Genomic DNA, 14,093 nt, shown 5'->3' on the forward strand with positions numbered 1-14,093 from the left:
ACCTAGTACATGAGATATTGTCTTTCAGTTCAACAATATTTCAGTAATTGTCTAATAAAGATCTGTTTAGCATAATATGTTCTTGTCTTAAAATTCATTTGTAACTGTTGTTTTTTTTTTATTTTTTTAATGTTTTATTTAATTCTAGGAGAGAGAGAGACAGCGTGAGCAGGGGAGGGTCAGAGAGAGAGGGAGTCACAGATTGAAACAGGCTCCAGGCTCTGAGCCAGCAGTCAGCACAGAGCCCGAGCCTGAGCGGGGCTCGAACCCCCGAACCGCGAGATCATGACCTAAGCGAAAGTCGGACGCTAACCGACTAAGCCACCCAGGCGCCCCTGTTGATTGTTTTTTTATGAATATTATTTTTCTTTCTTTATAACAGGTTAAAACTGACCAATGGATGATAAGAATCAGACCAAAATGACTGAATTCATTTTTTAGGTCTCACAGATATTCTGCATCAGCAGATTGTCCTCTTTATCATGCTTTCCATTGTTTATCTTGTCACCCTGGGAGGTAACATAGCGATGATCATTCTCATATGGACTGATCTCAGATTCCACACTCCTATGTACTTTTTTCTCAGCCACTTACCCTTTGTAGATATTTGCTCTTCTTCTTCCATTGCCCCCAAGATGCTGTGTGATATCTTTGTAGAGAAAAAAGGCATCTCTTTCATGGGTTGTGCCACACAGATGTGGTGCTTTGGTCTTTTTGTGGCAACTGAATGTTTCCTCCTGGCTTCCATGGCATATGACCGGTATATCGCCATCTGTAAACCATTGTTGTACACACTCATTATGTCCCAGAGGGTCTGTGTGCAGCTGGTGGCAGGGCCTTATGCCATGGCTCTTATAAGCACAATGACTCATACAGTTCTCACTTTTCGCTTACCCTTCTGTGGTACGCATATCATCAATCACTTCTTCTGTGATATTTCACCACTGCTTTCCCTGGCATGTGCAGACACCTGGATCAATAAATTAGTGCTGTTCATCTTGGCTGGGGCAATTGGTGTGTTCAGTGGGCTGATCATCACGGTGTCCTATGTTTGCATCCTGGGGGCCATCTTGAAGATCCAGACTGCAGATGGGAGGTGGAAAGCTTTCTCCACCTGCTCTTCTCACCTGGCAGTTGTCTCCATCCTGTATGGAACTCTGTTCTTTATCTATGTTCAGCCTGGCTCCAGTCCCTCCCTGGATATCAATAAAGTGATCTCTCTGTTTTATACTATGGTGATCCCCATGTTGAACCCCGTCATCTACAGCCTGAGGAAAATGGAGGTAAAAAATGCATCCAGGAGAAAGTTTGAGAGGTAAACTTCTCTAATGGTTTTGGTAAAATAGAACTCTGCTGTGTTGTACCATAGATGTTGGTGCAGGGTATTTAGAAAAAGGATCTCTGAAGTGGAAATCAGAAGCTGCATCTGAGACTGTGCTCTACTGGGTCATAGAAGATTTGAAAAATGGACTAGTTCTCAAATATTTTTACACCCCATCTTGTTGTCTGTGACACGATGAGAGTACCCCCCCCCAAAAAAAATACTGACATGGATTGAGAACACTAATGTGAAAATGTACTGGAAGAAAACTTAGGTGAATATTTGTATTAGCATGGATGTTTCAATACTATTGATCCAGACAAGGAAACCAAAGTTATAATAAAAAGTTCAGAGTACGAAGAACAATATTAAAAGGGAAATAATAAAATAAGAGAAAATATTTGTGAACGTGTGGCAAACAATGGGATAATTTTGCCAATATTGAAAGAAATTTACGTAATTCACAATAAAAAAAGAAAGACAAGGGGCACCTGGGTGGCTCAGCTGGTTAAGCATCCAGCTTCAGCTCAGGTCATGGTCTTGCAGTTCATGAGTTTGAGCCCGAATCAGGCTCTGTGCAGACAACTTGGAACCTGGAGCCTGCTTCAGAATCTGTGTTTCCCAGTCTTTCTGTTCCTCCCCCCGCTCACATTCTGTCTGTCTGTCTGTCTCTCTCTAAAAAATAAATAAAGATTTAAAAAATTTTTCTAAGCAAGAAAAACAATAGCTAAATGAGTGAACAACTGAACAAGCAATTCACAAAACATGAATGCAAATTGCCCAAAATGTATAGGAAACAATCTGATCATCATTTGTCCTCAAGTACATGAAGTGAAATTAAAATGTCAGTGTAGTGCCTTTCAATGTAGAAGAAATATTGATACTTTTCAATGATGGTGAAATTTCTATTTTGCCACGTACACTCTTATTTCCTGCTGATAGTATGAATACTACAGTCCCACAAAGAAACTGGTAGTGTCCATATAAAATAATAACTCAACCTGGTATTTGAACTGGGAATCCCTCCGTTAGAAATCTAGATGACAGAAATAGAAACATCAATGTAAAGATTACCTATATTTCAACATTATAGATTGTAAAGAAGAATAAAAGAAATAACTTGAATATCCAAGTCTAAAAGAAAAGCACTTGTGCTTTTCTGTGAAATGTACAGGAAACGGATAGACCAGACTCCATAATCATGGACTGACCTAGAGGGAATATTGTATGCAGTCATTGTTAGGTGAAAAAANTAGAGAATACGCTGATAAGCCCATTTATGAACTATGTCCGAACAATATGAGAATGATACTGATCCTTCAATAAGAAAAGGAACTCCCCTGCTTAGTCTTTCCCAGATGTCTGATATCAGGATCTGAATATCACAGTGGTGAGACTTTACTGTCCTCCCTACAAATTTATTCCTAAGTGACTTATATTATCCGATAGCACAGTAAGATGAAATGTGGAGAGTAATTCTCATTTCAAATACAATTTTAGAACTTGAGGGAGATTTATACAATATAGTTGGACTCTTCTTTCTTTGGGAGAGGTACTAAATCCAAAGAGATTGAGGGTGAGTGGTCGAAGTTTACACAGAATCTTTGCACAACTCCTACATCTACTACATGAAATATTGTCTTTCAGTTCAACAATATTTCAGTAATTGTCTAATAATGATCTGTTTAGCATAATATGTTCTTGTCTTAAAATTTATTTGTAACTGTTATTTTTTGATGAATATTTTTTCTTTATAACAGGTTAAAACTGACCAATGGATGATAAGAATCAGACCAAAATGACTGAATTTCACTTCTTAGGTCTCACAGATATTCTGCATCAGCAGATTGTCCTCTTTATCATGCTTTCCATTGTTTATCTTGTCACCCTGGGAGGTAACATAGCGATGATCATTCTCATATGGACTGATCTCAGATTCCACACTCCTATGTACTTTTTTCTCAGCCACTTATCCTTTGTAGATATTTGCTCTTCTTCTTCCATTGCCCCCAAGATGCTGTGTGATATCTTTGTAGAGAAAAAAGGCATCTCTTTCATGGGTTGTGCCACACAGATGTGGTGCTTTGGTCTTTTTGTGGCAACTGAATGTTTCCTCCTGGCTTCCATGGCATATGACCGGTATATCGCCATCTGTAAACCATTGTTGTACACACTCATTATGTCCCAGAGGGTCTGTGTGCAGCTGGTGGCAGGGCCTTATGCCATGGCTCTTATAAGCACAATGACTCATACAGTTCTCACTTTTCGCTTACCCTTCTGTGGTACGCATATCATCAATCACTTCTTCTGTGATATTTCACCACTGCTTTCCCTGGCATGTGCAGACACCTGGATCAATAAATTAGTGCTGTTCATCTTGGCTGGGGCAATTGGTGTGTTCAGTGGGCTGATCATCACGGTGTCCTATGTTTGCATCCTGGGGGCCATCTTGAAGATCCAGACTGCAGATGCGAGGCGGAAAGCTTTCTCCACCTGCTCTTCTCACCTGGCAGTTGTCTCCATCCTGTATGGAACTCTGTTCTTTATCTATGTTCAGCCTGGCTCCAGTCCCTCCCTGGATATCAATAAAGTGATCTCTCTGTTTTATACTATGGTGATCCCCATGTTGAACCCCGTCATCTACAGCCTGAGGAAAATGGAGGTAAAAAATGCATCCAGGAGAAAGTTTGAGAGGTAAACTTCTCTAATGGTTTTGGTAAAATAGAACTCTGCTGTGTTGTACCATAGATGTTGGTGCAGGGTATTTAGAAAAAGGATCTCTGAAGTGGAAATCAGAAGCTGCATCTGAGACTGTGCTCTACTGGGTCATAGAAGATTTGAAAAATGGACTAGTTCTCAAATATTTTTACACCCCATCTTGTTGTCTGTGACACGATGAGAGTACCCCCCCCCAAAAAAAATACTGACATGGATTGAGAACACTAATGTGAAAATGTACTGGAAGAAAACTTAGGTGAATATTTGTATTAGCATGGATGTTTCAATACTATTGATCCAGACAAGGAAACCAAAGTTATAATAAAAAGTTCAGAGTACGAAGAACAATATTAAAAGGGAAATAATAAAATAAGAGAAAATATTTGTGAACGTGTGGCAAACAATGGGATAATTTTGCCAATATTGAAAGAAATTTACGTAATTCACAATAAAAAAAGAAAGACAAGGGGCACCTGGGTGGCTCAGCTGGTTAAGCATCCAGCTTCAGCTCAGGTCATGGTCTTGCAGTTCATGAGTTTGAGCCCGAATCAGGCTCTGTGCAGACAACTTGGAACCTGGAGCCTGCTTCAGAATCTGTGTTTCCCAGTCTTTCTGTTCCTCCCCCCGCTCACATTCTGTCTGTCTGTCTGTCTCTCTCTAAAAAATAAATAAAGATTTAAAAAATTTTTCTAAGCAAGAAAAACAATAGCTAAATGAGTGAACAACTGAACAAGCAATTCACAAAACATGAATGCAAATTGCCCAAAATGTATAGGAAACAATCTGATCATCATTTGTCCTCAAGTACATGAAGTGAAATTAAAATGTCAGTGTAGTGCCTTTCAATGTAGAAGAAATATTGATACTTTTCAATGATGGTGAAATTTCTATTTTGCCACGTACACTCTTATTTCCTGCTGATAGTATGAATACTACAATCCCACAAAGAAACTGGTAGTGTCCATATAAAATAATAACTCAATCTGGTATTTGAACTTGGAATCCCTCCGTTAGAAATCTAGATGACAGAAATAGAAACATCAATGTAAAGATTACCTATATTTCAACATTATAGATTGTAAAGAAGAATAAAAGAAATAACTTGAATATCCAAGTCTAAAAGAAAAGCACTTGTGCTTTTCTGTGAAATGTACAGGAAACGGATAGACCAGACTCCATAATCATGGACTGACCTAGAGGGAATATTGTATGCAGTCATTGTTAGGTGAAAAAACGTTGAAGATCAATGTGCAGCTATGATAATTAAGAAAAAGGGCAAAACCTATGTAATGCATAAAGTGTGCATGTGCATGCAGGTGTAAAAGAGCATAAAACTTGTAAAGGATGCACAATAGGCTGTTGACATTGATTACTTCTATGGGAGTTGCATTGGAGGTAGGAAAGGAGAGGTCTTATTCAAACACATTTTAATTGCAGCCTAATTATCCCTTGGGTCTTCTTACTTGGGACCCATTTGGATGGACCATTTTCATTTTATGATATATTGCTCCTTTGTCCTTCTTACTTTATTTATTGGACGATCTGATGGGACACAGGACATTAGGGAAGTCCTGGATACATGATTATTTGGTGTCACTTATACTAGAATTCCTTCTTTATTAGAGCCCACAAACAGACCCGAAGCCCTTCCTCAAAAGCCATAGCATTCTTGGTGCCAATGACATTGAATGGCTTTAAGAACTGCATCATTCTCCCACTGAGGCTTGTAATAAGCTCCATGTGGCTTCTTACCTCACGAATATAACTTTCATCATAGAGTCTGTTGTATCATATGGTGCGAGTGGTAGCACTGCTTGCACTGTCCCTGTCCCTGGACCTGTGGCAGATTTCTTTCCTGCTCTACATCCAAATTTTCTTCCTTTTTTTGGTTAAATGTTTATTTTTGAGAGAGAGAGACAGAGAGAGAGAGACAGAGACGGAGACAGAGTGAGAGCAGGAGAGAGGGGGGAGAAAGAGGGAGACAAATTCCGAAGTAGACTCCAGGCGCTGAGCTATCAGCACAGAGCTCCAAGCAGGGCTCAAAATCACAGACTGCGATATCATGATCTGAGCTGGAGTTGGATAATCAACTGAGCCACCCAGGCGTCCCTGCATCCCACTTCAGCACATTAAAGTTATTCTATTCCATTTCTTGTATTTGTTTTAATAACTCAGATATTGGTCCCATTGCTCCTTCAAAATAATCTTTCCTGGGGCACATGGGTGGCTCAGTCGGTTGAGCGTCCGACCTCAGCTCAGGTCATGAACTCACGGTTCATGGGTTCAAGCCTCGCGTTGGGCTCTGTGCTGACAGCTCAAGCCTGGAGTCTGTCTTCTGATTCCATGTCTCCCTCTTTCTCTGACCCTCCCCTGCTCATGCTGTCTCTCTCTCTCTCAAAAATAAATAAAACATTAAAAAATAATCTTTCCTTTTTTGTACTGAATGAATTTTAGATTTTCTTTTTTCTTTAGTTTAGATACTTTGGAGATAATGTTCCTAGGTGTGTTTTTCTTTATAGGTATATGAAACTTAGTATTCTGTTTTTTTGGTAAAAGTTTCCAGGTGCTCTGATTTCTAACAACTTACGGATTAGAACTTTTACGGAATGTAGTTTGTAGAGTCTGTTCTGGGGCATCACCTAACATGAATAATTATAAGGATCAAAATGTAGTACATATCATTAATGACCAGAAATATTTTAATGCGCTTTTGACTCCTGAGAGTATGTTGTTTGTATAAAAGTGTACCTGCAGGGTGCCTGAGTGGCTCAGTCGGTTAAGCATCCAACTTCAGGTCAGATCCTGATTTCCTGGTTGGTGGTTTCAAGCCCTGTGTCAGGCTCTGTGCTAACAGCTCAGAACCTGAAGCCTGCTTCAGATTCTGTGTCTTCCTCTCTCTCTGCTCCTCCCCTGCTTATGCTCTGTCTCACTCTGTCTCTCAAAAAATAAATAAACGTTAAAAATTAAAAAAAAAGAATAATATAAAAATAGAATAAAAGTGTACCTGCAAATGGTGTCCAGGAATGCTTCCCCCAACTGAGAAACTCCCCCAGTCATTCTGAATACACCTGAAACAAGATATTTCCAAGTTGTGTGTAGTTAGTTTTTTGTTACATATTTGTTTTTTTCACATAACTCCAGTCACCCAAAACAACTTATACTAACTTTCAGTGACAGCTTCTGAATTGTGAGTTTCTGTCTCTTAAAGCCTAGTGCTTCTTATTCAGTAGAACTCTGTTTTGCGGTTCAAAGATAACCCAAGATGACAGTATTTTTTCTTCAGAAGCCTTCCTTGAGGAAAATTCCACTGTGAAGTAATTAATACGGGCTCAAACTCTAACATCTATGTCATGTAATTTTCTTCTCTATGGTTGTCGAATCTTGGGGTTAAGGGCTCTTTATAGATCAGGTGCCAATAGAGTCAAAACTTGTAAGAGAAATATGCACTTCATACTGTGCCACATAAGAGTCCGAAAATGACAAGGGATTATCTTATTTGTTAAGAGACCCTGGTTAATCAGGACAAAGATAACCCATCTCTTTCATCAGAATGTGATAAGTACTCATGATACTTCACTAATTCTACATTTGAGACATTTGATTTTTCTTACCTGAGGTCAAAAGTTTAAACATTTTGGCATAAATTGGAAACAGTTATGAGAGGTGAATAAAGGATTTACCAAAGAGGTAAGTTTCCTGCATTTGGATAAGCCAAATCCATGGAATAATATCAATTATGATTTTTATGGCCAAAACGTTTTTTTNAAATCTAGATGACAGAAATAGAAACATCAATGTAAAGATTACCTATATTTCAACATTATAGATTGTAAAGAAGAATAAAAGAAATAACTTGAATATCCAAGTCTAAAAGAAAAGCACTTGTGCTTTTCTGTGAAATGTACAGGAAACGGATAGACCAGACTCCATAATCATGGACTGACCTAGAGGGAATATTGTATGCAGTCATTGTTAGGTGAAAAAACGTTGAAGATCAATGTGCAGCTATGATAATTAAGAAAAAGGGCAAAACCTATGTAATGCATAAAGTGTGCATGTGCATGCAGGTGTAAAAGAGCATAAAACTTGTAAAGGATGCACAATAGGCTGTTGACATTGATTACTTCTATGGGAGTTGCATTGGAGGTAGGAAAGGAGAGGTCTTATTCAAACACATTTTAATTGCAGCCTAATTATCCCTTGGGTCTTCTTACTTGGGACCCATTTGGATGGACCATTTTCATTTTATGATATATTGCTCCTTTGTCCTTCTTACTTTATTTATTGGACGATCTGATGGGACACAGGACATTAGGGAAGTCCTGGATACATGATTATTTGGTGTCACTTATACTAGAATTCCTTCTTTATTAGAGCCCACAAACAGACCCGAAGCCCTTCCTCAAAAGCCATAGCATTCTTGGTGCCAATGACATTGAATGGCTTTAAGAACTGCATCATTCTCCCACTGAGGCTTGTAATAAGCTCCATGTGGCTTCTTACCTCACGAATATAACTTTCATCATAGAGTCTGTTGTATCATATGGTGCGAGTGGTAGCACTGCTTGCACTGTCCCTGTCCCTGGACCTGTGGCAGATTTCTTTCCTGCTCTACATCCAAATTTTCTTCCTTTTTTTGGTTAAATGTTTATTTTTGAGAGAGAGAGACAGAGAGAGAGAGACAGAGACGGAGACAGAGTGAGAGCAGGAGAGAGGGGGGAGAAAGAGGGAGACAAATTCCGAAGTAGACTCCAGGCGCTGAGCTATCAGCACAGAGCTCCAAGCAGGGCTCAAAATCACAGACTGCGATATCATGATCTGAGCTGGAGTTGGATAATCAACTGAGCCACCCAGGCGTCCCTGCATCCCACTTCAGCACATTAAAGTTATTCTATTCCATTTCTTGTATTTGTTTTAATAACTCAGATATTGGTCCCATTGCTCCTTCAAAATAATCTTTCCTGGGGCACATGGGTGGCTCAGTCGGTTGAGCGTCCGACCTCAGCTCAGGTCATGAACTCACGGTTCATGGGTTCAAGCCTCGCGTTGGGCTCTGTGCTGACAGCTCAAGCCTGGAGTCTGTCTTCTGATTCCATGTCTCCCTCTTTCTCTGACCCTCCCCTGCTCATGCTGTCTCTCTCTCTCTCAAAAATAAATAAAACATTAAAAAATAATCTTTCCTTTTTTGTACTGAATGAATTTTAGATTTTCTTTTTTCTTTAGTTTAGATACTTTGGAGATAATGTTCCTAGGTGTGTTTTTCTTTATAGGTATATGAAACTTAGTATTCTGTTTTTTTGGTAAAAGTTTCCAGGTGCTCTGATTTCTAACAACTTACGGATTAGAACTTTTACGGAATGTAGTTTGTAGAGTCTGTTCTGGGGCATCACCTAACATGAATAATTATAAGGATCAAAATGTAGTACATATCATTAATGACCAGAAATATTTTAATGCGCTTTTGACTCCTGAGAGTATGTTGTTTGTATAAAAGTGTACCTGCAGGGTGCCTGAGTGGCTCAGTCGGTTAAGCATCCAACTTCAGGTCAGATCCTGATTTCCTGGTTGGTGGTTTCAAGCCCTGTGTCAGGCTCTGTGCTAACAGCTCAGAACCTGAAGCCTGCTTCAGATTCTGTGTCTTCCTCTCTCTCTGCTCCTCCCCTGCTTATGCTCTGTCTCACTCTGTCTCTCAAAAAATAAATAAACGTTAAAAATTAAAAAAAAAGAATAATATAAAAATAGAATAAAAGTGTACCTGCAAATGGTGTCCAGGAATGCTTCCCCCAACTGAGAAACTCCCCCAGTCATTCTGAATACACCTGAAACAAGATATTTCCAAGTTGTGTGTAGTTAGTTTTTTGTTACATATTTGTTTTTTTCACATAACTCCAGTCACCCAAAACAACTTATACTAACTTTCAGTGACAGCTTCTGAATTGTGAGTTTCTGTCTCTTAAAGCCTAGTGCTTCTTATTCAGTAGAACTCTGTTTTGCGGTTCAAAGATAACCCAAGATGACAGTATTTTTTCTTCAGAAGCCTTCCTTGAGGAAAATTCCACTGTGAAGTAATTAATACGGGCTCAAACTCTAACATCTATGTCATGTAATTTTCTTCTCTATGGTTGTCGAATCTTGGGGTTAAGGGCTCTTTATAGATCAGGTGCCAATAGAGTCAAAACTTGTAAGAGAAATATGCACTTCATACTGTGCCACATAAGAGTCCGAAAATGACAAGGGATTATCTTATTTGTTAAGAGACCCTGGTTAATCAGGACAAAGATAACCCATCTCTTTCATCAGAATGTGATAAGTACTCATGATACTTCACTAATTCTACATTTGAGACATTTGATTTTTCTTACCTGAGGTCAAAAGTTTAAACATTTTGGCATAAATTGGAAACAGTTATGAGAGGTGAATAAAGGATTTACCAAAGAGGTAAGTTTCCTGCATTTGGATAAGCCAAATCCATGGAATAATATCAATTATGATTTTTATGGCCAAAACGTTTTTTTAATTCTCCAAATATAAAGCTCTTTCCAAATATTTTTGTGCATCCTTCTTACTAAGCATAAAATTTATATGATTCTTAAACCTGAATAGCAGGTCTTTTTGAGTTACCAAAATGTCCATTCAATTTCCCCATTTTAATGAGAATCTAGTGTTTCAGGTGTGGAGTTTGTGAAATCTGTCCATGTGTAGCAACATGGATGGACCTTGAGGGTGTTATGGGTAGCGAAATAAGTCAGGCAGAGAAGGACAGATACCATATGTTTGCACGTATAGGAGGATTAGGAGGAACTTAACAGAGGACCATGGGGGACGAGAACTGGGGAAATAGTGGGGGAGGGGGAGAGAGGCAAACCATGAGAGACTCTTGAATGTTGAGAACAAACTGAGGGCTGATGGGGGGGGAAGGGGGGACATGGACATGGAGGAAGGCATTTGTGGGGTAGAGTACTGGGTGTTATATGGAAACCAATTTGACAATAAACTCTTTGTAAAAAAAAAATAATGATAATCTAGTGATGTGACATGACTGGTATTCCATGGCCAATGTTTTTTTGACATATACTTTTAAAACATGAATTATTTTTCAATTCTATTTTACTATTTTCTTGCAATTACATGAATCCATTCATGAGCAAATAAAAATATTATTTTCAATGAATCATGCTTCCTTTGGAAGCTTAGATTTGTGTAAGAAATATCATTCATTGACACTCATCCATAAAGATATGATTTTGAAACCTCTTTCGTGCTAGCTAGTAATTGAAGAGGCCATCTCATAATGTAGTAGAGATGCTCAGTGAGTAAGTAGCTAACTATTGCAAAATGGTATTTCTGGATCAGGTGAAACTACACATATGACTCAAAGTAAATAGCTGGGAATATTAGGATAAGGTATTCTCTTTTATTTATCAAGGGAGCAGTACCAGCTTTATAACTCTACCTCTTGGGTGAATCTCAGAGATTTAATGGTGGATGCAAAAGGGATTAAGCAGCAGTGAATTGAAGATGGTGAGATGAGGAGGGATGTCAACAAGTAAAAGCCATTTTAAGGTAGACCTCCACTACCAACACCTGTATTATTCCTGCTGAAATACAGATACATTTTCTAGAGAAGTGAAATTGTGCGGTATAGAAGTTAAGACATGGATAAGATAGTAGATTTGCATGTACATTTGAACTTTGAATAACATAGATTTGAACTGTGTGGTCTACCTATATGCATATTTTTTGGACAAAAATAGTACAGTACTATAAATGTATTTTCTCTTCCTTATTATTTTCTTTTTAAGTGTCTGTTTATTTATTTTATAGGGTTTTTTTTTTTATTTTTGAGACAGAGAGAGACAGAGCATGAGTGGGGAGGGGGCAGAGAGAGAGAGAGGGAGATACAGAATCCGAAACAGGCTCCAGGCTCTGAGCTGCCAGCACAGAACCCGATGCGGGGCTCGAACCCACGAACAGCGAGATCATGACCTAAGCCAAAGTTAGACGCCCAACCGACTGAGCCACCCAGGCTCCCCTTGAATGTTTATTTATTTTTGAGAGAGAGAGCATGAGCCAGGGAAGAGCAGAGAGAGGGTGAGACAGAAAACCTGAAGCAGGCTCTACGCTGACAGCAGCAAGCCCACTGCGGTTCTCGAACTCAAGGAACAGCGAGATCCTGACCTGAGCCAAAGTCAGACACTCAACCAACTGAACCACCCAGGTGCCCCTTATGATTTTCTTAATAACATTTTTTTTCCTCTAGAATACTTGATTGTAGTGCAGGATATGATACATATAGCATACAGAATATGGGTTAATTGATTGTTTATGTAATCAGGAAGACTTCTGGGCAACCTGTGGGTTATTAGCAGTTAAGTTTTGGGAAATTGAAAATTTACATGCAGATTCTTGATTGTGAGAGAGTCAGGACCCCTAACCCTCACATCGCTCAAGGGCCAACTAAAATTTGTTTCTGAGGTCATGCATATTGTCCAAACTATTTCATACTGTGTTTTCAATTAATAAAATATGAGTATCTTTTCATCTGATTAAATTCTTTACCCAACGTAATTTCCACTGTTTGATGCTTTCACTTAAAAACTAGGGCTGCACGTAATACAATATTTAAATTGCATACCAGAAAATAGAAATAAATGTAAATCTCCCATCCACAGGATTCAAATGGCTTCTGATGAAGAGGTTTCTTTTTCAAGTAATTTTCTCTGCATAGGGGCACCCTCGTGGCTCAGTTCGTTCAGCATCCAAGTCTTGGTTTCAGCTCAGGTCACGATCTCATGGTTTGTGAGTTTGAGCTCCACATTGGGCTCCATGCTGACAGTGTGGAGCCTGCTTGGAATTCTCTCTTCCTCTTTTTTTGCCTCTCCTCTGCCCTCTCTCTCTCAAAATAAATAAACTTTAAAAATTTATTTTAAAAAAGACATCTCTCTGCATATAAAATAATATGCATATTTATACACGTGTATCCTTTTGCTAATTACATTAATGAAACCTTAGCTTTTATGCATCTTTACTTTTGGTTTATTTATTATTAAATAAATTTCATATATAACATTGTATAGGCTTAAGGTGTATAATGTGTCACTTTTATATATTTATATATAATAATGTGATTACCATTGTAATGATATTTTTTACATTACAGACTTTACATTACATACATTACATTACAGTATTTCATCTGCAGTTATTGTGCTCTGCATTAGATCTCTGTGGTTTGTTACTACTTGCTGCAAGTTTGTATGTTACAACATCAATCTTACTCTCCCACTTCTCTATCCCATGGTATAACCACCATTTTACTGTTTTTCACAAGTTTGACTTTTTTGGATTTCACATATTAGTACTATCATACAGTGCTTATCTTTCTCTGTCCGACTTATCTCACTTAGCATAATATCTGAAGGTACATCCATCTTGTCACAAATTACAGCATATCTTCCTTTCTTGTGGTTAAATAATACTCCCTTGCATATATGCACCAGATATATATCTTGGCTATAGTGATTAATGCTGCAATAAAACATGGAAGTACAGATATATCTTCCAAAACAGGTTTTTATTTCCTTTGGGTATATGCCTAGAAGTGGAATGGCTGGATTGCTATGGTATATTTAGTTTTAATTTGGGGAGGGGGGACCTACATACTTTTTTCCATAATAGTTGGAACTCTCATCAGTAGTGTATAATCATCTCTTTTTCCTTTTATCTCTACTTCCTCACCAGCACCCGTGGTCTCTTGTCTTCTTGATAATAGCCATTCTAACAGGTGTAAGGTGGTTTCTCCTTGGGGCTTTAATTTTTATTTTCCTGATGTTAGTGATATTGAATGTCTTTCCATATGCCTGCTGGCCATTTTGGGATAATGTCCATTTACTTGTTTTGCCAGTTTTTTTTTTAATAGTTTATTGTCAAATTAGTTTCCACATAACACTCAGTGCTCATCCCCACAAGTGTCCTCCTCCATGCCCATCCCCCCTCCCCCCACATCCATCAGTCCTCAGTTTTTGTCAGCATTCAAGAGTCTCTCATGGTTTGC

The 14,093-nt window shown here is 38.6% G+C and overlaps 2 protein-coding genes across 2 annotated transcripts; both read left to right on the forward strand.

Annotated features, from left to right (window-relative positions):
* The first annotated feature begins 396 nt into the window (after positions 1-396).
* LOC144241803 (olfactory receptor 5G3-like) lies at positions 397-1,319 on the forward strand. The gene is given in 2 exon segments (XM_077776430.1): positions 397-433; positions 436-1,319. Coding segments are annotated over 2 exon segments (921 nt in total).
* A 1,776-nt stretch (positions 1,320-3,095) lies between these two features.
* Positions 3,096-4,019, forward strand: LOC144241804 (olfactory receptor 5G3-like). The gene has a single exon (XM_077776431.1). It carries the CDS (start codon positions 3,096-3,098, stop codon positions 4,017-4,019), a length of 924 nt encoding a protein of 307 aa, XP_077632557.1.
* Positions 4,020-14,093: the final 10,074 nt, after the last annotated feature.

This window comes from Crocuta crocuta, unplaced genomic scaffold (assembly GCF_008692635.1).
Source record: "Crocuta crocuta isolate KB4526 unplaced genomic scaffold, BGI_CrCroc_1.0 scaffold1835, whole genome shotgun sequence".
Taxonomy (NCBI): domain Eukaryota; kingdom Metazoa; phylum Chordata; class Mammalia; order Carnivora; family Hyaenidae; genus Crocuta; species Crocuta crocuta.

Coding starts and splice junctions, on each gene's coding strand:
- LOC144241804 (XM_077776431.1), top strand. CDS start 3,096: ATGGATGATAAGAATCAGACCAAAATGACTGAATTTCACTTCTTAGGT.